The following is a 24,596-nucleotide window of genomic DNA, read 5'->3' on the forward strand; positions in this document are numbered from 1 at the left end:
AGGGATAGTCCTTTGGCCCTTTCGTACCCTTTTCTCAGCCATCCGTGGAAAGTTTGATAATGCTCTCTTGACTGCAGGAGAGGCCACAACCTTCTTTCCCAGCCATCGGGTTGTTCCATTTAGGACAATCTCCATTGTGCTTCCATCAACTCTGCCCTGATGCAAGAATAATTCACGTAACTAAAATTAATTTTATAAGCAGAATAAAGCTGAAATACAACAAAATTGGACTATTATTCACTTATCTCTGCGGGATGGGGATCATCTGACACAATCAGACGACTTTTTTTCCCATTCTTTTCCTTTTCACTGAAATCGACAAACTTAACATCTAAACTAACTCCGCAGGAGAACTTCAAAAGGTGCTAACTTTTGGAACCTCCTGTGGAACTTAAATCCTAAACTCACGTATCCCAATTGATCGATGTGGAATGCGGGACGGGAAACAGGGAGGTTGCTACTAAGCCGGCTAATTTTTTCCATTCTTTTCCAGTAGAAGCAAATATGACCGTTTACAAATATGGTTGCACACAAATACATGTGATTTCACAGTCTATTAGTCTGAATATCAAGTCAGTCAACAAGCTGATTTAGAACCTGATGACATTCACCCTTCCATTTCCACTAGAATAAGTAAGATCTACTTAATCGGGTTTGAGAAAATCCACGTTGATCAATTGCAGAAGAATGCCAGCAATCCATTGAAAAGTTGACAAATTGCAAAGAGCAATAGCTGGGCAGAGTGCCTAATATCGGGGCTTTTGGTAGGAGTAGGGGATTAGGCTTGTCCATATTCCCGGGGCACATCTTTTGTCCTTTCTTCAAAAGGAGGAATCACTTCTATCAATTCAATGCTAATAGTTTCACCCAAAAAAAAAAAAAAAAAATCAATGGTAATATTCCTTTTTCTTTCCTATTATTTTTCCTTTCTTTCCATTTATGGATGAGCGGTTACGCCTGGGCAAGCCCCGATGTTGGACACTGATGGTAGACCAGATATCAAAATGATTCTCAGTTCCATGAACCCCCCCCCCCCCCCCCCCCCTCTCTCTCTTTCCCTCCTCTTCCCAAAAAAAAAAAAAAAAAGAAGTTTGTTGTAATAGTCCGGTAAATAAATGTCATTGCATGCATTTGCTATCATGCCTACTCTGTCTGTGATTAATATACACACACATTGATATGTTTGCCTAAACATTAATGGGTTTGTTTGGGTAGCATGATTCATAAAAATTTTTTAAATATTATTTAACTTGTATTATAAATATAAATTTTAATCTTTTTTTATCTCACATACATCATATCATAAATGTGCTATATGAAGTGTTATTCCAAAAAATTGTTTACAAATAATATCAATCCAATTGTAATTTTTGTAGCAAGTTCTTCTTGAAAATTTTGAAAGTTGGCTAATGATTTCCTTTTGAGATGAAAGATGCAGTCTTTCTCTGCAGGCTTAGGTATTTTGGATCGATCTGTTATGTATTTTAAGAAAACAAAATTTACCGACAATGAACTGTTCAAACAGTAACTCTCAATATCAATTATCTCAATTGAAGTCGTGAAAAATAAATTCCAATTTTAGTCTCACTTGAGAGTTGGAAGTGTTGATTCCAATTTCCATCGTACCTACGCAGTCAATTGACAATCTTCGTTTAGTCTAGCAAATTAACGTGGAATATAAAGATCATGGACATGACGTTTGATCTGAAGAAGGTGTCCTAGCTAAGTAAGGTACGGAATAAATGTATCAATTTGCTATTGAACGACATTGCCTTTTGTGTAGGGTACCCTTGTAAAGCAACATTGACTGGCCTGTACATGAAGATCAGTTTCATTTATAAGGATTAGTGGACGTGGAAAGCAGGATGAGCTGCAGGGTCCTATTGCTGGATTTAGTGCCCTAATCAGATTATTTGATATTCTCCAGCTTGAGTGCTTTGTCTTCTTCTTCTTCTTCTTCGCAAACTTTAGACCTTCTTTCAAAGGGCTTCGCAAAAAATACAAATGACTTTTAGGATTCAAAGTTTACTGCAGATTCAGTTCGTGAGTGAAAAATGCTTGGTGGGATGCTTTTCTTTCCCAACAAAATGGAAGTACGGATTAAAGAATTCTGTTTAACCTTAATTTATTCCTGGTTTGGGATTAAACAATCCTGTTGAACCTTAATTTATTCAGGATTAAAGAAGCAAAGCAACTGAAAACAATCTGAGTTTCAGCGGATCTTTCTCCATTGATCAGTGAATTTTTTTTTTTTTTTTTTTAATACTCGCTAGTCGTGATATTTGTTTCATCTGCCCTTTTTCTTTCCCTTTTCTGAGACCCCGTCCTATCTTCCCTTCTTTGTTTTTCCTCTATGAAAAGATTGCGAAAGGAAAATGCAAATCAACTAGCTGTAGTTTTAGTTCATGTACATAACTTTGCCTAGAAGTTGGGAAGATTAGTTTGTGTTCATTGTTTTAGTAATTGGAGGTCTCAAATGTCCAATTAGCAGTATTTATTTTGGTATTTTATTTTGGCTGCAAAAGAATGATCAACGGACATTTTCAACAAGCTGGTAAACAAAAGCAACATTGATGAATTCAAACACCAGGCGGGCATGTGGCTTGACACCAAAAAGAGAGGAAAAAAAAGGAACCTATTTAGGTGCAGTACAAAACACTTAAACAAGATATGATAATGATATTACAGTGCTGTTGCCAATTGGCCTGGAGCTTTGACCCTAAAGTTGACCCTCGAGCTTAAAAGGTTAGAAGATTGTTTAGATTAATTTGACGTGGATGGACCCACAAAGTCATAATGGTCTATCCTCCAGAACTTATCAGAAGCTATTTGCGCTTTGCGAGTCGTTGCCCAGATCGATGTGCCTTTTCTTTTCTAATTAATGCAATCGATACAATATTATGTCCATAATGAATGTTAACATGTAGACTCACTCCAATCTAGAAACCTTAATCCTAATAATTAAAGTAAAGTCCTTCGAATAAAGTGATCGATGGATAGCCCTAAATAATACAAGAAAAGGAAAAAAAAATGGTCGGTAAGCTTTTTAATTTATCTAAAATAATATAGTAGGATTGACGCCTTTCTCAAGGAAAGGTGAATAGCATTTGGGAATAAACATCCTCACCAATTAGGATCAACCCCACCTCTCATGGGCAGTTCGATTGGTCACGGCACACCTCCTTAGGAGCAGTTGTTCAATATCCGCTAGGGTTCGAATTCCATGGTTATCGTGTTCGGGGGATGGAGCCTCTCCTCTCGAGCCGGTGGGGGATTAGTCGGGTCCGATTTACCCGATGACCCGGATATCCCCTCCGTCAGGAAAAAAAAAAAAAATAGGACCAACTCGTAGCAACGTCATAGTGATTTTTTTTTTTTCACTAGTATATAGATAAATTCATTTCCTCATGAGCTTTATTTGATTTTTCACATAAACCTTCGACGTTTTATTTGTATAAAGCTATCCCAATCTCTTCATCAAATGATTCAAACCCTTAATCACCCGTCATTTAGTGAAACTTTTTTTTTATTTCAGAGAAAAAAAAATCTAATTATTGTTGTTTATAGTAATTTCTATTGGAATGATTGGATATATAGTTTATTTTTCTACAATAAATTGTTGAAATTTTCCATCCTTCGCGCTCAAAACTATATCCGTGCAGTTCATCTAACAGGTTATTCAAAATAGAAATAGTAAAAGTTGAGTCAAACAGATTGTTACAAATGAAACATGTAAAATATGAGTATGACTTCAGAGTCGGGGAAAGCACGAGCAGGATTGGGTGAAGAGTACGGGATAATGTTCCGCGCTATTCGTTTTCTAAATGTTTTTAAGAAAACCAACATTTCGGATCCATCATTAGCTTTTCTTCTTTTTGTTTTGGTTCTTCTTTTTTTTTTTTTTGTTAAAATCAGTGAGTAATCGCACATTCACGCCCAATCGGTTGTTCCTTGCTCATTTTCAGTATCTTTTGTTTTTTTAAATTAGGTTATCCTGCTCAGATCGTTTGGTCTAATTTGTCATGTCAACTCAGCTTTCCGGCCAAACCGGAAATGCTCAAAGCATCTTACAAAATCCTAGACAATTTATAGAGCTGTTGACATGTTGCAATGTGTAGATACTTTTGACTGGAAAATATTCTATGTCATTATTGTAGTACGAAATTGCATGATTAGAAAGCACAAGAATCTTAGTGAACCTAAGCTATAAAGCCACTGATTCTTTGTCACCTTCATGTGGGGAAGGAATTAACCCAAAGGGGTTGCCGGGGAATGGCTGCTGGCAGGTATAGGGTGGGAAGAATGCACGGGAGTGCCTGCAGCCTCCCCCTCCCTCCCCCAAGATTTTCTCTTTTCCCCTTTTTACCGTATGAGACTTAATTTCTTAACAAAATCAAGATTTTACTTTTGTCTCGACGTACAACAAATAAGAAGTTCCACTAAGTTTCACAACGAAGTATATATAGATCAGGTGATGAATGCTTCACTAGTAATTAGTAAGCCACGAGTTTCAGTCATCAAAAGTTAGATAAAGAATCAGTACTGTTGATCAGAAAAAAAAGAATAATATGCATCCGTCAATATATAGCTTGCGAACTTCATTTCATGGATCGGCCACTTGAAGGATTGGATGAAGAAGAGGAAAATGTTAGTTCAATGGTGAATAAAGAGGCAGTTCAGGACTCAGTTGGGAAATCAAAATCTCTATGATAAAGCATTCCAGTCCCTAGCCAATTTTCACAACCTTCCAGACCAAAAGGTTTGCAAATTATGCTGCTTATTACGTTAATGTTGATTAGTAATCAAAACCAATTATAACAGCAAAGAGGAAATTAATTATGCCAGTAAGTAGACATGTTCTGAAGCAAAAAGGACATTCAAAGCCCACCTTTATCTTGCATTGAACGAATCTTTTGTGAATTGTTGAAGATGAGAAGATTATTTAAGAAAATGCTGTCGCAAACCTGACGCAGAAACAGCTTTTTGTGAAATCAATCTTGGAAGCTAGTGAGACTAACAGGTATGGAAAGGTAACAAGAAAGGGGGATATCAATAAAGAAAAATAGCTTTGAATCCAAGAGAAAAATAAAAATGGTAGAAAGGTGTGCTTGTGCGGGTGTCTCCCTGTCTGCTTAGCCATACTAAATAATAAAATACAAGGCGCAGGATGTTTGAGCATGCTGTAAAGATTAAAGGAAAGAAAAGGGCAATAAAGCAACGGCAAAGTTGCCCACACTCTGATCTCACATTCTCCCATCTACCACTTTTCATAGGATTTGAACATTTGTGGGCCTCGTGGGATTATTATAGGTTTTCTTTCTGGGAATCACGTCTTAATCATAGTTTAATGTGTTTCTTCATTCTTTCTATCTTCATCCTATCATATACTATGTGTTTCTACACACGCATCCTTAGCAACAAACAAAATCATCGGATATAATACCCCCGGCTTTCTCTCTCTCTCTTTTTCACCTTCTTTGCTTCGAGAAGTTGGGGCTTTTAACCATCACCACTTCAACATAAATGTTAAGAATGCTTAACATATATGGAGCATGTTAAGAACATAGGCGTCCTCTTTCCCTTCTTCACCAACCAAGAGGTTGGCGTTAATGTCAAATTATATCCACTTTTACTTGGATTCTATGTCAATTTGTTCAAACGAGATCGTGAATGGTGTGCACTTTGATATATGCATGGGTTAATTCTCGTGCAATTGATGAAGGACCAAGTGCCACATATGCGTGCGTCATGCCTAGACATTACGAAATTATTTACTTTGTATACACTTGTTTGTATATTACGACCATTGTGGTATTAAGGGCAAAGCCCTACATATGCATTATCTACCGTTATCCTCCCCTATTGCCATTATAGAGGATATGACAAAGAAATAATAATCAAGAAGGTTTTACCATACTTCGCGCTCAACATGATTAAAAATTTTTTTTTTTAATATATCATAGGATTGCTATGGAGATTTTCATTTTCTTTTCAGTTGTGTTTGGATTGAGAGATTTGAGTACAAATTTGAAATGTTCTCAAATCTCTTTAAGTTGTTTAAATTATTTGGAAGGTGTTTAGACGTGTAATTCATCAATTATTTTAAGCGTTTAGATGTATTTAAATAATTTGTAGATTACATCCCCAAATATCTCAAGTAATTCAAACAATCTAGAAGGGATTACAAATCCTAATGCATCTCAAATAATCTAAACAATCTAATGTGATTTGATTGCATTTCAAATCTTTCGTCAAATCTTTCAATTTAAACGCAGCCAAATTCTTTTTGCAACGTATTTGGTGATGCCAAATGCCCGTGTGACAAAAATTACTCCAAGCTTTTCATTTTGCATTGTAATCTTGTGGAAATAGTCATTGTATGGAAAAGGATTGTTTTGGCCTTGTCACCGATAAAAGAAGCATCTGAAGGGAACCAGTATTGGAATTTGGTAGCGGGAATCCGAGGGTTGTTAGGCTATGAATGGGAATGCAGTTTCCTGGCGTGAAGGAAACTACCGTGGAGATCATTTAGCAAAGCTAGGTAAGAGTTTAGCTTCAGGGATAACTGTTTTCAAGAACCCTCCACACAGGCGCTGGAAACGCCTCTCAGCCCGGATGTTTGCAGAGGGGCAATACCTCGTCTAGTTATTATTATGTAACGGGACCATGGTCCTCCACTGTACCAAAAAAAAAAATCAAAATCAAAACTTGATCATTTTTTGAACCCTATTTCATGATGATCCAAAACCACAAGCAGCATTTAATCTTCTTTCGAAATTGGTAAACAGAAGGAATAAGCTACTTATATGATGATCAATCCCACTAGCCCGTGTCCCCATAAAATGTTCGTGAGCATTGAACAGAGTATACACCGGCCCAGAGAATCATCATCTGTCATCCCTTTTCCTGCGTGTGCGATATATCTCATTCTTCCTCTGCTTGACTGCAGCGATGCAACTCGATCAGCGTCAGAAACGATCATGGGCGGACACCATTTCACCGCAAGAGGCCGGACAATTGATCCACAGAAAAAACCTAAGAGAAAGATGACGTCATAGGAAGGTCAATTTGACATCATTATTATGATCATCAAATTGCTGTCCTTGCATAGCGTGGGATTTCCTGCGGAGTAATAATGCCATCAAGTACAATAACAAAATGTGGCCTTTTCAGTTCTCAATGGTCCCCCCACAAATATGTTTTTCATGTTCACTCTTCTTGGGTCTATTGCCACTCTATCGCTCCGCGAAGACTTTCACAATTCGTTGACGAGAGTTCTTTATATATGCGCACATCTTTCCTGTACGTAACTGAAGAAATCGCCAGAAAAAAAAACAAAACTCTTACTCATTATTATTTATTAGTCTTACTGGATAATCCCCCGTCTCATTGTTTTTTTGTGGCCAAATGGAATCCTTTTGCGTTCGTGGTACATTGGAACGTGTCTTTTAAGCTAGCACTAATTAAGCTCGTTGCGGGAAAAAGGTACTTGAAGAATTCTAGAGTTTTCACCAACATTTGCAAAAGAGATTGTTGGAAATTTGAAGGATATAGAAAAAAAAAAAAAAAAAGTACTGAAGCTAGCTTTCGCCTGATAATTAAGCCAGACCACAAGGTAAGAACTCGGCGTCTCTTACTTTTCTGGGGGGAAAAAGAAAAGGAGTTGCAACATCTATTTCAATGCTTTGATAATTCACCTAAATATTTCCATTAGAGCTGGTGAAATAATATTAATCTTCTATGATCTTAAAGGCAACATTTGAGGTTCGAAACATTATAAGATTTTGTCCATGGCGTATTTAAAAATTAAATTAATGATGCGCACATCTTTGTTATTGTATAGATATGACAGAAGCATAAGGCTAGAAGCCTAGCTAGGGGAAAAGAAATAAAAGGCTTGAACCAAAGTGGATGGAGGAGGGCTATAAGGATTTACTGCTGGCTTTACTTGTAGTTAAAAAAGTAACGCCATTAGTACGTATTAGCAAATGAAATGCTACACGCAATTAAGTTTCTAGCTTTATCCTTTCTCTTTTGCAATTACATTTTAAATGTTTATTACCTTGTCCTTGTTCTATTTTCTCTCTCTCTTTTTCCCTCGTTTGTGTTTACCTTTCGATACATGGACCACTAGGATTCATTGAGGAGGAGAATACAAAGGAGCCAGACCAAGATGTCCATTATCTATCCACCCTTTGGGGCTCCTGTGTGCTTGCCTCCATTAGATACCAACCGAATACAATATAAAGGCCTAGAACATGTGGCTATGAGAGAAGGCATGACCACCATCATTTCCCTCCTCAGACTTTTGTTGAAAGCCTTGGGATCGAAGGCAGAGATCTTAATCATCGCGTAGGGAAACCATAATCATCCTCCTGTAATTGCAGAGTGTAAAAGTGCCACCATAGTTCACAGAGCAAAAGGAAAGAGAGATGATATTGTTATTTATTTTGTGTGTGAGATGGTCCGAAAAGTTGACTGAAAAGTGAAAGGGAAAAAATATATATAAATATATTCATCGAAAGAGAGTGTTGAAGGTCTGAGCAGAAAGATTATTCATTTCAAGTCCTCTTTCTTTCTTTCTTTCTTTTCAAGGCTGCTTTAAGAAGGGACTTTGAAAGAGTAAAGAGGAAAACTATGAAAAGTTGCTAAAAGCAAGCAAAGCAAGGTATGATTGTGGGTGACACCTGATCAAGAACTAGTGTTTCTTTGCTTAGAGCTAGCAAGGATTTCTTTAGATTTGATTACATTTCCTGCTTAAATTAATTCAGTTACTTCTTGGGATTTTCACGTGATTTAAATATATATCAGTATCATTATTCTCATAATGGAATCTACTTCAAAAATCCCTCATCACCACCGCCACCTCCAACAACAACATCCTCTTCAAGGTCATCAGCTTGTTGGTTCTTCTTCTACTTCTACTTCTACTACTACTTTAGGCGCTTCAGGTTTTGGTGCTGCCCTAAGCTCTCATGCCTGGACCCCAAACACCAACTTGTAAGTCTCTCTCTCTCTCTCTAAAAGATACAAACGTTCGCCAACAAATTAAGCCCACAACTAAGTTTACTTTACATGAGGTAATGATGATATTTTGGCTACTTTACTACACCATTATGATTGTTCATCGCACTTGGAATCTATCTCTTCTTTTCCCTTTTTTTTCACATTCTCTATTGATTTATATTTTGTACGTACGTCTTTCAAAAAGTGCTTTCAAGCTCGAACTTAACTTTTTCATGTTTTCTTGAACTCTTGAATTCGGGAAATGCCAAAAAAGAAAAAGGCTTATGATTTTATGCAGTCCACTGGAGTGTGTGGAAGAAAATATGAGTGAAGGAATCACCAAACCACTCTTGAGTTTTAAGCTATTTCTTTATTGCTTTCACTTAACTAGGGTTTAGGGTTCTTAGCTCCACTCAATTTTTTTTTCTTTCTATAATCTCTTTTGTAGGAATAGCGCTGGATTTGGTTCAGCTGCAAATACGGCCATCCTAAATTCAAGAAACCCAAGGCTGGAAAACGATATCCTTGTGTCTTCTCTCAATGGTTCCATGACTCAAGACTTCAGCTTCAGCTGGGCTAATGGTAGTAGAGGAAATAATTTCACCAATCAGTCTTCCCATGATTTGCAGCTTGAGATGATTAAGCGAGAGTTTTCAGAGTCCTACTCAAATTTTAGCGAAATGATTAGCAGCCCATCATCAAGCGTAGAAGACGTACAGCTACCAATTCAGGCCACTGATTATAGAAGGAGCGAGTACAGGGAAATAAACGATCCAAATGTTAAGCTTTTGCTTAGATCATTGTCTTCTGGAGATCGAAATAATGATTTTCATCGATCTTGTCCCGGGGAATTGTACTGTAGTACTTCTTCTAGCTCAAGTCTGGGAGCTACACCTAAAAGAGGAACCTTCAGTCAGATATATCCTACCATAAACGTCTCAGAGATTAATCAAACATCTTTGGCGAACTCTAGCTCGTTCCATATGAATTCCCAGGCTTTGGATCTCGTAAATTCAGCAAGATTTAGTGGGATTTTTTGCCTGCCTATGGTAGATCAGCTCGGTCTTTCCAAGAATGGAAGCCTTTCTTACGGATATGATTACTTGAGTCAATCAATTCCAATGCCAATATCGGAACCTAGCAATGTGAGTGTGTTCTTTTTCCCTTGTGTATCTTCCTACGGCTCCAATTTGAAGTAATTCTACGCATGCATGTGTCGTTTCCTGGCCAAATGGTGATTCATGTATACACTAATTTCTATATCGATAGTAAACATATAGTTCATGAGATGTTAAATTAACTACCTCTTTTAGTTCGTGTTGAGCATGGTAGTTCCTCTGGAAAAATCAGCCTTTATCCAAAATGGGATAGATTCTTAACATGATTTCGGTTACCTTTTCTTTTTGCTCGCATGTATTCCTTTTTTTTTTGTCCATCTGCCAACGTTTGACGTGACAATTTTAGACATGAATAGTAAATATTCTGATAGAAGCATTTATGTACAGTCATTTTGAAGACTGGTAAGAGAACAGACGAGATTCGTATACTACACTAGATTTCCCTTGGATGATTTGACCAGGAAAAAAAAAAAAGTGAGAATTTTTTCCTATTTCTTTTGAATAAAATGATCCCTAATCAAAAGAAAAGCTTCTTCTTTTTCTGTAATTAAAGGCTACTTGATCAGCTTTATACTTTGTACCGATCTTTTTTTTTTCTCCTTTCCTTTTCCGTTAACTTCTTTTAGAAATTCGGCCCTTTTGATTCGAGTTTGATATGATGTCTACCTAGGGTTATTTAGCTAAGTTTTGCTTATTGTTTATTGAAGATAACACCCTTAAGCAATGGAGTAACAGAAACAAAATGGTCCGACATTAGTCTGGAACCAAAGGTACCTCAAGCAGCACCGAAGAGATCAAGATCAGAGTCCCGAGCTTCCTGCCCACCCTTTAAGGTAATGAACTATTATTTAGGTATCATCATAGAAATGCTTTTGTTTACATTAGACTAAATGAACTTATACCCTTAAATTTCTTCCAAAATGAAAAAATAAAAAGAGAAGAGAAGAAGAAGAAGAAGAAGAAGAATTTTATACCCTGAAATTATCCTATTTGTCATAATTTAATATGATAGATTTTGGTTTTTGACAGCTTGCTTCTAATGAATATTTTACATTCAATAAGAGTAGAGAATTCATTATTTGGATTGTGATTTTTCATTGAAAAATTTTTATATTTTTCTGTGAACACATTTTTCAATTACCTTTTTATCTCACATATATCAAATTGTTACAATACATTTTTTCTATAAAAATTCCAAAAAAAAAAAAAGCAATCTAAACAGTAAAAATGTTTAAATCTGAGTAAAGAAGTTGTTTCAGTATATTGTCAAGGAGAATAAGTAAATGCCAAAAGGAATTCAACTTATTTCGAGGAGTCGCATTAAAGTTTGCATGTAGAATAATTTGATACTACAAGTTGGAATTAATCCGCCATAACTTTTGTTAATTGGGACTACTTTTAACCATCACATGATTCTCATATATTCACGGTATATGATTTGTCATTTGAACCAGGTCAGAAAAGAAAAGCTAGGAGACAGAATTGCAGCTCTTCAACAGTTGGTAGCACCCTTTGGGAAGGTACTTCTTTATCTTGCAAATTAATTAGCGTTTAATCATGGAAAGACTTCATTAAAGCGTAAAAGTTGTAATAGCCGTAGAATCATAGATTGGCATATTATTGATGAACAGCTGTTAGAGCTTTGCACTTCGGAGTTGCCATCTGCTGATTGTGATTCCAACATGTTGATTACTTTTTGGGGCATTGAAGTAGATCTATCATATGTACAAGGACGAAAATTCTGCTGATTTTCCCAATCACGCGCTAAAGCCTAATTTAAGTACCATCTGCCTAAAGGGTGTGGATCAGGAATTTTAGTAGTCATTAGATACAGCCAAAAAACTGCATGCTTGCTCAACATGCTTAAGCTTTAAGGTTGTCTTATGGATGGCTTGGAGAGAACATTAAGGTTGCATCTAGTTAATTTGTTCTTAATTAATTTCGTGTACCACGAAGAATCTATTGGTTTTCTACAAGTAATTTGTTTTATTTTCCCAATCACGTGGAATGGAGAATATTGCAGACTGACACAGCATCCGTACTAATGGAGGCCATCGGGTATATCAAATTCCTTCAAAACCAAGTTGAGGTACCTTCTTGCACCTTACAGAAACATTCTTCTTCCTGGTCCCTGGTTTTTTGTGACACAGCTCACTGTATCTAGGCAGCCTCATGCATAATTCCACTGCTCCTGTTACCAAAACCATGTGTATTATCACTGCTTTTGTCTAACAGTAGCTGTACTAATCTGACTAGACATTATTATCTCAAATTTGTGCTGCATAATACTACTGTGTCACTGAGTACCATTAAGACAATAATAAATTTTGCAGAGATGCCAGATTTTGGTTCATTCAAAAATCAAAAAAGAGTAAGATATTGCTACTTTTTCAATCAAGAAGACGGAACAAGTATCGCTACTGTTCTAAGATGAATAAAAAGAGTAAGATATTTTGTGTTTGAGAAAAAAAAAAAATCTAGCATATACCACAACATGCATCATACATATCATCTTTAATTTGTATATATTTGATCATGTGACTAAATTTCAACAGTTAGCACTGCCCATATGCTCGGGAAAACCATGCATTGAGCCCACAAATTTGTTCTTCTGCCTATTTCCATAAATGATAAAACCACTCTTCGAACACGCTAAGCTAATCGGAAGAATCACCATTCATTATTAAGGAGTGAGCTTAAGTATCTATAGCATCACACGCTCTAAGGAAGATAAGGACTGTTGAGGGCGACAGGTCCAGCAGCTGAACAGTGATCATCATCCCCTGAGTGTGGAAACTAATTTCTTGACATATATATATATATATGATGATGATAATTACATATCTTCTGGTTTGCATAATTTCTCCTTGAGTTACTGTTCTGCTCTTTATTGTAGACACTGAGCGTCCCATATCTAAAGTCGTCGCGCAACAAGTCCAGTAGAACCGTGCATGGGGTAAGCAAATGGGAAACACTTACATTTATAAAAGAGAAAAAAAAAAAAAAAGCGAAGAAAATTAATTTGTTTCTTTTAATTCTTGTCTTCTTATTCTCTTCTTGTTGGAATTTATTTATTTTCAAAGGAAAAGTTAAAAATAAAAGAAGTTGCATCGCTTTTGTTTTTCCGCCTATTAGGCAGGCAGCTTGGTGTAAGAAATTGAGTCAATTGCAAGTATCTGAAAAGGTGGTGCGTTATATATTTTCAGGGTGCTGTGGAGAACGGAGGTGAAGAAAGAAAACGAGATCTCCGAAGCCGAGGGCTGTGCCTGGTGCCAATGTCGTGCTTGTCTTATGTGGCTGACGGTGGCGGGGGCGTCTGGCCGCCGCCTAGCTTCGGTGGTGGCACTTGAGTTAGAGGCCTCCGCCTCCATTTGGCAGCGGGCTACTATTTCAAATCGAAAAGACAAAATTAGGCGGGGGGCAACTGGGCAAGGCAGTGCTGCTGCTCAATCTTTGCCCAACATTTTGCGTTGATGCATGTTTACTTCCACCTTTTGACTGCCTTTGTGAGAATGATTGCAAATTGCAAGCTTTAGTGGAGCAAATTTGGTCATTCTGAAACCAAACAGCATTGAAAAACAAAGCCCAGGATGGACCAAGTTTGATCCATTAAGAGTCAATATATGATTTGAGATTTAACACTAGCTGGAGTGGTGTCCATGATCCACCTTCATGTAAACTAGTTTCTAGTTTTTCTATTTATTTTCTGAAATAAATGCCTGCTTGCCTTTCGTACAAGAATTAGATGCTTTCTTGGCTAGCAATCAAAGCGCGGGACATAAATTTGCAAGCATATCTTCTCCGTAATAAATAAATAAATTGAACAAAGAAAATTGCAATCTTATATGGGAGAATACTAGGGGGGAGTGCCAAGCATCGCGCGGTCGTTTGATACCTATGGTTAAAGAAAATTTTTCATTGGATAAATAATAGTATATTTTAGAAAGAAATAGTCATCAAATATGACAAAACTAATAATAGTACATCCTAATTACAGCACACACTCGTACACTTTACTTTATCAATGCTTTTAGAATTTTACTATTCCCAAAAGATCCCTACAAATATCAGTTGAAAATCGTCCAAAAAAAGACATAAGTTGTTTCAGATAAAGGAATACCCTCCAACACGGCTAGTTATAGCAACATGTTAATTATTTATTACGCAACGTGTTAATATATTATTGTGTTAATTGCACAACAAAAGCCACACTTTAATTAAATGTGTCTATAACACCATTTCAATAATTACACCAACACACAAGTTTATATGAAAAATGATTGTAAAATAATTTCATATTTCAGAAATACTTAGATGTATCCATAGATCAAAACTTTAAATGTACCAAACGAGAGTATGTCGATAAATATATCTAAATACATGCTGCCCTCAATTGTACCAAAAATTTTTAAAAAAATTACACAATATTCCATATTTCTAAAAAAATTCCTGTTCGTATGGTTGAAATTTAAACCTCCTTCTTCGAATGCAACTCATTCTTGTGTGGTATAAGGAAAGGATACGCAGCACGGATCCCTTTTTCTTCTACCCTATCTCATCTTTTTGTAACTACAGCCAAATAAACCGCCCCATCTGTGAGAACGTGCCTCCATTTATATGCGGAACTCACGCCCAAACTTTTAACCGTACGACTTCATGAGTTCTATTTCCGCCTTGCGCAAATTCTTAAACACCATATATAACTAAAAGTTGAACTCAACTAACCCCACACAAAAAAAAAGCAAGAGTGATTTGGGCACCTATGTTAGTTGTCAATGAATTGAAGTCCCAATCATTTTTTATGCCAAATTTCACAAATTAATAGCCATCCGATCCACATTCGTGAGCCCTAAGTTCAAAACATTTATCCAAGATTTGGCAGCTACTCTAATTATAATGGAATAAACAATTTCGGTTTTCGTTTTTAATTGCTGTCCACATCTTTAATTTTGTAATGAACCAATCATTGATTCGCTTGTCATTGCGTAAGAAGCAAGTTATCTGGCCAGCACAATTAATCAACTTTCCACGAGCTAAACATTTTCCATCAACCAAATAACCTTAGAAATTAATTTTTTTCTAATTACTAGCAAGATTCACAACTCAATATCACTTCATAGTAATCCGAAAATTATCCAAACACACTCAATATCCCAACTTTTCTAAAAAAAAAAAAAAAAAAAAAATCATAGTTACTACTTTGAGATCGTATGCTGATGAAACATTGATCTAGTGGATAAGTTAAGACCTCAAATATTAGGAGTCTGGGTTCAAATCCCGTCTATTTCCTTCTCACTCCTTAAGTTCTACCCTTTACCTATTGCCTATAATTTTAGGGAATAAAAAAATATTGGAGGTCAGATGTCCTTGTGCTTATGCCAAATTTAAACAGCTATTCTTGACTAGAATAGCATAAACAGTTTTGGTTTTGTAAATTGGTTGTTGCCAACATCATATTGTTGGCCATTGATTTTCTTGTCTTTAATTAAGGTGCAAGTTATCTAGAAAGACAAATTCTCAATTAGTATGAATCAAATTTCCACCGGCAACCTCTATAACAAATGTTTTCTGCCAACGCACAACCTTTAGAATACAACAAGGTTCAAAAGTCAAACTTTATAAAACAAAACAAAACAAAAAAAAAAGAAAAAGAAAAAAATGGTGGGGATTATCCCCTGCCCCCTTCAATATGGGTTGGACAGAACTTTATATAAATTATTATTTAAAATGATTATTATAACATTTTTTATCATGTAAGCGAGATAAAAACCTAAGTCAAAAAATATATTTGTTATAAAAATAAATAAATTTTGTGCAAATAACAATTATTTAATCACAGCGAAAAGGGTAGTTAGCGATGGAGATCAGATGTGCTCATGGCTATACAGAAGAGGTCGTGATTTGATCCCCATCCGTCAACTTTCAACAACTTAAGATCAAGATGGAGGTTCTGGCATCTAAAATTGGGTCCCTGGAATTTTGCGCAAGGGGACCCTGAGTTTGTAAGAACTAAGAAGTAACCTTATCCAGATCCTGATCATCTCGGTTGGAGTAGCCGAATACGTGGCAGTCATCCACACCTTTGGAGTGATGGATATCCTCGACCGCCGGCAGTGCGGCTCCTGTCAGTAACCTGTTGCTGACGCCATCCAAACCAGCACTTTTAGATCTTTCATGAAAGGTCATAAATAGCCTTGGTAATATGTTACGCCGTAGACACTTTAACATCCAATGTGACTTCTTTTTTTCTAGTGTTTCAAAAGAAAAAGAGTGGCAAATGAATATATATTAGTATGATTTTATATATAGAATTAGAAAGGAATTCAAAATTATAAGAAATTAGCTATTAAGCTGTACAATAAAAAAAACTCATTTGTCTTTACTTAATGTCCCTTAAAATTTTATGCTTGTGGAATTTCTACTTTTTTTTTTGACATTAATTGTCATTAATATGCATTTCTAATTGTAGGTTTTACATTTCACCATGTTAAAGTATTTTTCAAAAGCTTTTCGTTCGACAGCATACAATTTTTTCAATGTCTTGCAACATACTTATTCTTTTCCTTGTAATTTATAAATAGGTAGTATTATTTTTGTAGTTGTTAATAAATTAGAGAACAGTATGAAATTTAAAAGATTTTATAAATATTTATTATACCTGGCTTTTTCTTATCATTATTAGTAGATTAGCTATATTAATGGAATGCAGGATTGCCACGTGAAAAATTAAATAATCGACTCAGATAATTATATCGACTAATAAAGTAAATACAACTTTAGTTCAAACATCACCAACATAGATTGAGTTTTACAGAGAATGCCGACCAATATAGATTAAAAATGTGATTTAGCGTATTTAATAGTTTATCATCACGATACATTGTGGTAGAATTCGTGAAATTTTTTCGTAATTCGTCCCCTTATTTTCAATTCATTGAATTAGATCCGGTAAATTTGCATGTCCATCTAAATCCACATGGTTAATTTTTACAACTCCAAGTTGATTAAATGTTCTAAAGTTGGTGCATTTAAGTCAAGATACACGAAAAGAGTGAAAGAGAAACAGACACAGGCCAAATTGATAATTCCATCAAAAGAGTCTAACGGAGGGAATCACAGAGCTTAACGGATGTGATCAAACCATGGGCTATATGCCAAAATGGTGTCAATCTTGACCTTTTCTAAACTGAAGTCTAGAAATTCGGCTTTTATAAACCTAATCCCAGAAGAAACCTCAAAAGCCGGCAACTCTTGAGGTCCTTCCAGGGACTTATAAACCAAACCCAAACCCCCCCCAGGGACTTGAGGTCCTTCGGCAACTCTATGTTGGTGTCAATGGTTACTGAGACTCTGGTCTGACGAAGTGAACGCTCTATTCCATTAAATATCTTTGCCAATAGCAAGAAACTGCAGGAGTGTAGACTGCAGAATTGGTACGTCTCAGATAGGCAATACAGAAAAAGAATCTCTTATCTATTTCCTCTTCTCATACTTGGAAGACTATTTCTGTTCTCTCTCTCACACCTTCTCTTCTTTCCTTTATCCTGTCTTCTCTGTCGGTCCCTCCCTTCCTCCCTTTTCCTCTGCAGCTGCCACTGCCTCTGCTTTCCATTTACTGCTGTAGTGAATTCCTTCTTTCTTTTTCCATTTTAATAATCTTCTTGATTTTCTCAACCCCTTTATCATTTTTGAAGATTTTCAGTGAGATCTTTACTGAGATCTTGTTGGCTCTTGGAGAGTTATTGGGAATTTGAAGACTGCTGTTGTAATTGTCGACCCGAAGCCAAACTCTTGATTATTAAATTTTGTACAAGATCAGCAGCTTCTTATTATCCAGCTTCAGGTCTGAACACGGATGGTTCGATGATACAACTTTCATCATATATATTTTTCGAAATAGCCAAAAGTTGTTTTAAGTGAGATAGTTAGGCCCATTTGTTTTCTTCATTAATTGTTTATTAATCATCTGTGATTCCGACTGTTTACCTGTGCAAAATTGAATCTTGAGTTAATTTGACTCAAGTATTTATAGTGATCGATTGTAATATAAGGAGGATACCGGTGAAAGAATTGAGCTGATCCATGCATGAGATTGTCCGAATCTGGGTTGAATTTAGCTAAATTTTAGAAAAACCTCTGAGAAAACTGACTGTATCTGATGGTTGTGACTCGTGAGTGTATGCGAGAAGTGGAAAAGAATGAGAAATGATTCATGCTTCTTTCATCTGAATGGAATACTGTTAACTTTGAAGTAAAAAAGATTTTATCTGAAAGGATTTTGTAAATTATCAGTTATGTTGGCCTGCGATAATAATAAATTCAGAGGAATTAGAAGAAGAGACTGTGTTTTTGCGAAGGTAAAATTTTGTTGGTAATTTATCGGCTGTTAAGTTGTTATGAATTGGGAAACATTCAACTTTGTTTCTGAATATCCTGACTAATAATTCGGACGAAGGGTGAAAAAAGTACTTCTTCGCACTGGATAATTCTGTATTATCTGATACTAAAGTTTGCTAACCCATGTTTGTGAGGGGATGATGGTCGTATCTTGTTAACACTTCCAATGATGAATCTGTATTACTAGATGCTTTTCCCCCTCTCTAATTTTTTTGTTTTCTGATGCCTTTCAAAGGAGCAAAGATGGCATCTTTACAAGGGCCGGTGGTTTGCCCCGTGGTTCGTGCTAAACAAACTGGAGTTTACACTGTACCTTTTTATACACCTTTGGGACAGGCTGCTAAATTAGTTAGAGGTGGATTCTTTGGGCTTCAAGTGAATAATAGGTTCAATGTACCAAATCAAACACCTCGCCAGACAAAGGTGATCAGGTGTACCTTCAGTTCTTCATCGAATGGCAATGGTAGCAAGGCAGGAAATTTCAGTGAGAATGATGCAGATTACGTAAATTCCAGTGTGGTAGAAGCAGGTTTACTTGTGTTGAAAGTTTTTTAATATAATTCTTTTACGTTCCACGTCTTGGAGTTGGATCCATTTACAGTTGCATTTGTCAGGTTTGATATTTTCTATTGTGAGTTTCGCATATGAATGTTTCTTTTCTTGTCTGGGATTAATGGCAGTGGAGAAAAATGATACGGTTCATTCAACTAGTAAATTGAAGGTTAAGTAGCCTTACTGGGAAAAGGAAGAAAAGACATGACAAAATTTGGGCTTTGTTGTTATTTTGTTTGTCGCCTACATATAGGGTGGAAGAGAGGAAGATTTGCATTTTTCATTCTTTCTGAAGCGTGTCCGACGACTCGTCTGATTAACAACCCATATAGTCAGCTTTGAGACTATCTGTTTCTACTTTTCAATTCTTTGGTAATAAAATAGGAGTTAAGGAAAAACTGCTCTTGAAAAGAGACCACAAGCGACCTTGTCATTTAGGTCCAGATTTTCTTATGAGCAGGATTGTCTGGTAGTAGTGTTAAAAAGAAGTTTTTATAGTGACTGTTATGATGTATCCTTCGGTTATCTTGGCAGAGTTTAGTGTTAATTTGATTGGTTAGGAGGTACTGTGTCATTCATGTGTACTATACTAGCAAGTATTGAAGATATTAAGGGATGTCAAATGTCCCTATTGTTCTGTTTTGTTTATGTTCAGATAATCTTATGTATAGGATTGCTCTGATAGTAGTGTTTTTTGATGTATCCTTTAGTTATCTTGGTGGAAGTATCGTGTTATATATGTTTGCTCTACTAGCAAGCATTGAAGATCTAATGGGATATGAAGTGTTCCTGATAGTTCTGTCTTGTTTATGTTTTGCAGTTGAGGTGAGGAGTGGCCCAGATGGTTTCATGGTCAAGATGAGGGATGGTAGGCATTTAAGATGCGTGCATAACAACCCCCAGAGTGGGCATCTACCTGATTATGCTCCACATCCTGCAATTGTTCTGAAGATGGAAGATGGGACTGGTCTTCTTCTTCCGATCATTGTTTGTACGTATTTTATAATACTTATCATTCTCCAAGAGAATTAGTTTACTAGGAGAGGCTTTTATTTTTTGTACTCATTGTTCTTTTGATTTATCTTTGTGACCATTCATTGGCTGTATCAGTGGAGATGCCAAGTGTGCTCCTTATGGCAGCTATACGCAATGTCCAAATTGTGAGTCTTATTTTTGCACACCTTTTAGACTCTTAGCCTTGAAATTGGGATCACTTGATAGGTTGTGAATGACAAGATAATTGTTTACTTCAGGCTAGACCCACAATGTACCAAGTGGTTAAGGAAATGATTGATAAGATGGGGTACACAGTAAGTTTGTAATTGTTCTCTTTTCTGAATTACTGTTTGCTCCAACAAATTGTTATACCGTTTCCATCCTATTTCTGATCTTGTTTACTTGCTTGCCTCTTGTTTAGGTGAAACTTGTTCGTGTGACTAAGAGAGTCCATGAAGCATATTTTGCTCAGTTATATATCTCAAAGGTACCAAAGTGCAATCTCTATTTGGTCAAATTGAAATTTGTGTTCTATTTAAGAGGTGCCTCTTTTTTATTCTTTTGATTTTATGGTTGTGATGATGTCAGTTGGGTGATGAAACTGAGACTATCAGCTTTGACCTTCGACCCTCAGATGCAATTAATATTGCTGTGAGATGCAAGGTAAATTGAAGTAAACACTGAATAGATGTGATATTTGTTTGATATCTTTGCTATGCATTTGAAGGTGATTGTCAATGCTTTCCAGTTTGGAATATTGATAATTGTTATGTAAATGATGAAATGCCAGTAATTTATCGATTTTATTTATTGCATAAAATGCCGTATTAAAAAAACAAGGGGAAATTTGTATTGTAAATTTCTAAAGTACATGCACTTTATTATTAAGTGCTAGTAACAATGTAACATGGATCCAGTAGTGTTAGATGACCCAACCAATAATTTAAGGGGTACTTAGGATCTGGTCCAACCTGAACAAGCCTACTTGTCATGGTCAATCAGTCTTTCAATGGGAAAGTAGTTCTTATTGTCTTTAATTACATTTAATTTCTTGATTTGATAATCATGAGTCTCCAGAGAGAGAAAAACTAGCCGAAATTTCTATTCTTATCTGAGCAAAATGATGTGCTTCATCCTTAATAATGGCTCCTAAGTCATATTATCTGCATTTTTCTAGGTGCCAATACAAGTCAACAAATACCTGGCGTATAGTGATGGCATGAGGATTGTTGAATCAGCAAAGCCATCAATGCAGGCTGCGGCTTCAGATGGATTTTTGTTTACAGAACTGGATAGGTAATCTTCTGTATTCCCTTACAACTTAGAAAAGCTACATGCTTCGTTGAGTGTTTTTCCAATTTAATGTGTCTTGTTCCTTAAAAAATGACTTTGGATGGTGCCAAAAATTTGTTAATTTAAATGGGAGGAAATGATAACCATGTCGAGCAACAAAAATACTACTGCAAAGTCAATCTTTTTATCAACAGTAAACATTTTGATGTGCAACAAGTATAAAATTTTTAACCATCAAATTTGTTCCAATGCGAATTTGGGGAAGCTGCTTATAAAAAGAGGGGCTTGGGGCCCCTGGGGAGGGAATTTGGGGGCATTGGTTTTGGGATGGGGTGGACCTTATAATTGTGTTATGCTGAGGCTATGCTATTTAAACTGCATGATTAACAATTTGGCAAAAAACCTAATAGTTGGCCACTCTACTATATAACGTACCAAACATGCAACTTAGCGGTTCAATTTTGGTCAGTGGATCAGATGGATATGTGATTGTGTTTATCTTAGTTTCCTTGAAGGCAAACAATCTCCTGGTAACTTGGGGAAGAACTAAAAAACGTAATTATTGTTACATGTTGAGATGTAGTTTTTTCGTTTAATGGTGTCTTTCTTTACAAAGGAACAACATAATGAAATCTTGTCACCTCGATGCAGACCTTCTGGCCAACCATGCATTGAAACAAAGGAGTTTGATCTCTTGCGCAACATGCTGATTGCTGCTGTTGAGGAACGCTACCGTGACGCAGGTAGACTTTTTGATCACATATTTGTGGTACATCATTCTGGTTTGTAGGTTAGATAAGAATATATAGTGCAGAGTCTTGTACCTCTTCTATCTGATGTATTCTGGTACTAAACTTAGTTGTAGTAAATTTGCAACTTTTGTTGCTTTTTGTGTGTCAATGTGATTACCTATTAGAAAACATCAAAGCCAACTCCAGGTGAAGTATGGAATTTTGTTTGATTGACAAAAGTTAGTGTCACTAGTTTGCAATGCTTCTAAGACAAATAAGTCACTCGATAATGTTTAATCATTTTAATTGAAAAATGTTCATGATTGAGTTTTGTTTTCATCCATAAGCTTGGCTTCCCGTTGCAAATACTACTGAAGGTATGGATTTCCAAATATTAAGCAACAGAAAGTTGCTGCATCTTGTGCTTTTTCGTCATGACAGATATCAAAAGTGAAGAAACTTTGAAGATTTAATTGAAATTTCACTGTCATACATCACATGTTGTCCTGGTTTTCCAAATTAACAGCAAGATATTGAATTGGTTAGTCTTGATTAGCGTTTGAGTTCTGATTATGAATATGCTACACTACAGCTCTGTGGAGGGATAAGCTCACTCAGCTCCGATCTAAGAGGAACTGGACATAGTGGTAAGATGTTTCATAGCTAAAATCTACTACCCAATTTTTGCACCGTCTTCCCTCTTCCCCGGACTTTCCTAACCTCCTGCTGTTTGTTATGAATTCTACTTGATGCAAATCGTCAAACTAGATATTGTGGCTGAGATGTTGCTGGAGGACGGATTGTGTAAATAGAAACCCATTTGATCGAAGTTGATGAAGTCGACATTGTTGGGAATCATCATCTCCACCTTCAAATATATGCATGTATGTAGAAAGCTTGTGAATATATGTATAGGCAAACTTTCATGGCAACGATGAACTTTATAAACACTGTGATTTCTGCCTGGGTCAGATATTCTTGTTTCCAACTTTCTTTGAGGTTATGCTGTTTCTCTGGCAAATGGATTATCTGTCTATTCTCTGTTCTGCACTTTTGTTGTATTCTTTTTTATTTTGTTTTGGGTAAAAAAAAAAGTTTAGACAGGAGATTATTTGTTCAAATATATTTGCTTACATCATTATTATAATTTTCAATACATTTTTTTAAGTTTTTTAATTTCCTTTTTATCTTACATACATCACGTTACAAAAAGTGCTACAGTAAAAAATATTCCAAATAATTTACAATTCAAACGTTAAGGTGGGTTTCGGTTACCATTATGGGTCAGGCATAACTTTGGAATTGATAAAAATTTTGGGTGGATTCTGCTTTGATCACTGCCAAGGGTTAGGGCATATTTTTGGGATTGATCCAGTACAGTTTTCATATCAACAACAGAGTTTGAAGACACTATTTGTCATGAGAAGTGATCGTTTTTGTTAATTGAGGCCTATGGCAAACTGTTTGAAAGGCAAGAAATAAGTTCTCATTTGGAGCCTTGGGCTTAGACCAATTCCTTTCTCAAATTAGGAAGTGGATAATTAAAATATATTTTTGGTCATTATCTAATTTCAGACTTTCTTGGTTAAGAAACGAGGAAAATATTTGATATCTCTTGGTTCAAACTTTTCCTGTAGGGGGAAAGAAAAAGAAGATCAATGAATTATATGATTGTGGTTATGAATATTCCACAAACCTATAATTAATATGTAGTGAGGAATGGTGAAATATGTAGTGAGAAATGGTGATAGTAATGATTATATGTAGGGATGACAATCAAGACGGATGCTTACGGAGTTGATGGGATTTTGGGGAGGGGGGGGTGTGTGCATTTTTTCCCGTTAAAAAATGGGACGGATTAGTTATGAACTTATAATAATAATATTATTAATTATAAGTATTATAATATATATTAATGTATATAATATAATTAATATCATTAATTATATTAATAATTATATATGTATATTAATAGGAATTATTAATTAGTTATGCTAAATTTATTAATATATTTTTATTAAATTTTTAATTATACTTAGTACAATAACATTTTTTTTCCAAAAAGAAAGCACAATAAAATTTAGTTGTATGTCTCATCATATTGGATTATACTTAAATAATTTTTGTTTGATTGTTTTTACGGATTTTAAGTGTAAAATTACAGTGAATAATGATTTAGTTATGTGTTGATATTTTAAATATTTGATTCATGACTAAAATTTGACTATAATGTAGTTATAGGATAAATTTTTATTAATTCTCTCAAGTGCCCTCCCGGGGAAAACGGGATGAGACGGGGATGAAAGGCTGGGAATGAACATTTGGGATCCTCTATGTCATTATTCGGTATCAAATTCAGTATCAATTACGACTGTCAATGGGGCTGGGCCAGCCCGAGCTCGGCTCGTTCGGCCCGACAGAAAGCCCGATGAGCCCGATCATTTAGTGAGCCGGTCTGAGTTTGAACCTAAAAATTATGCCCGAATTAAATGTGAGCGAGCTT

At 35.9% G+C, this 24,596-nt stretch overlaps 2 protein-coding genes across 6 annotated transcripts; both read left to right on the top strand.

Annotated features, from left to right (window-relative positions):
- Positions 1–8,118: 8,118 nt before the first annotated feature.
- LOC113714842 (transcription factor bHLH110) lies at positions 8,119–13,865 on the top strand. Of its 2 annotated transcripts, XM_027238951.2 has the most exons (8): positions 8,138–8,668; positions 8,812–9,000; positions 9,455–10,151; positions 10,832–10,957; positions 11,579–11,644; positions 12,148–12,213; positions 13,021–13,080; positions 13,331–13,865. In XM_027238951.2, the coding sequence occupies exons 2-8, from the start codon at positions 8,828–8,830 to the stop codon at positions 13,472–13,474; spliced, it is 1,332 nt and encodes a 443-aa protein (XP_027094752.2). In that variant the 5' UTR covers positions 8,138–8,668; positions 8,812–8,827; the 3' UTR covers positions 13,475–13,865. The 2 variants fall into 2 exon arrangements, with proteins under 2 accessions (XP_071924272.1, XP_027094752.2); XM_072068171.1 differs by lacking the exon at positions 13,021–13,080 and having other exon boundaries at positions 8,119–9,000.
- Positions 13,866–17,450: 3,585 nt separating this feature from the next.
- Positions 17,451–23,064, top strand: LOC113712517 (bifunctional nuclease 1). Of its 4 annotated transcripts, XM_027235996.2 has the most exons (12): positions 17,451–17,557; positions 17,819–17,967; positions 18,757–19,050; positions 19,894–20,064; positions 20,184–20,233; positions 20,327–20,383; positions 20,491–20,556; positions 20,658–20,732; positions 21,247–21,365; positions 22,014–22,105; positions 22,686–22,740; positions 22,862–23,064. In XM_027235996.2, the coding sequence occupies exons 3-11, from the start codon at positions 18,765–18,767 to the stop codon at positions 22,736–22,738; spliced, it is 969 nt and encodes a 322-aa protein (XP_027091797.1). In that variant the 5' UTR covers positions 17,451–17,557; positions 17,819–17,967; positions 18,757–18,764; the 3' UTR covers positions 22,739–22,740; positions 22,862–23,064. The 4 variants fall into 4 exon arrangements, with proteins under 4 accessions (XP_027091797.1, XP_071922823.1, XP_071922821.1 ...); XM_072066722.1 differs by lacking the exon at positions 17,819–17,967 and having other exon boundaries at positions 17,473–17,557; XM_072066720.1 differs by having other exon boundaries at positions 17,536–17,967.
- The last annotated feature ends 1,532 nt before the right edge of the window (positions 23,065–24,596 follow it).

This window comes from Coffea arabica, chromosome 10e (assembly GCF_036785885.1).
Source record: "Coffea arabica cultivar ET-39 chromosome 10e, Coffea Arabica ET-39 HiFi, whole genome shotgun sequence".
NCBI lineage: Eukaryota > Viridiplantae > Streptophyta > Magnoliopsida > Gentianales > Rubiaceae > Coffea > Coffea arabica.

Bases quoted from the DNA above. Each gene is read 5' to 3' on its own strand.
- LOC113714842 (XM_027238951.2), top strand. From the start codon at position 8,828: ATGGAATCTACTTCAAAAATCCCTCATCACCACCGCCACCTCCAACAA. The intron at 10,152-10,831 runs GTGAGTGTGTTC...TGTTTATTGAAG, and splicing joins CAATATCGGAACCTAGCAAT to ATAACACCCTTAAGCAATGG. The intron at 12,214-13,020 runs GTACCTTCTTGC...TCTTTATTGTAG, and splicing joins TCCTTCAAAACCAAGTTGAG to ACACTGAGCGTCCCATATCT.
- LOC113712517 (XM_027235996.2), top strand. From the start codon at position 18,765: ATGGCATCTTTACAAGGGCCGGTGGTTTGCCCCGTGGTTCGTGCTAAA. The intron at 19,051-19,893 runs GTTTACTTGTGT...TATGTTTTGCAG, and splicing joins TTCCAGTGTGGTAGAAGCAG to TTGAGGTGAGGAGTGGCCCA. The intron at 20,065-20,183 runs GTACGTATTTTA...TGGCTGTATCAG, and splicing joins TCTTCTTCCGATCATTGTTT to TGGAGATGCCAAGTGTGCTC.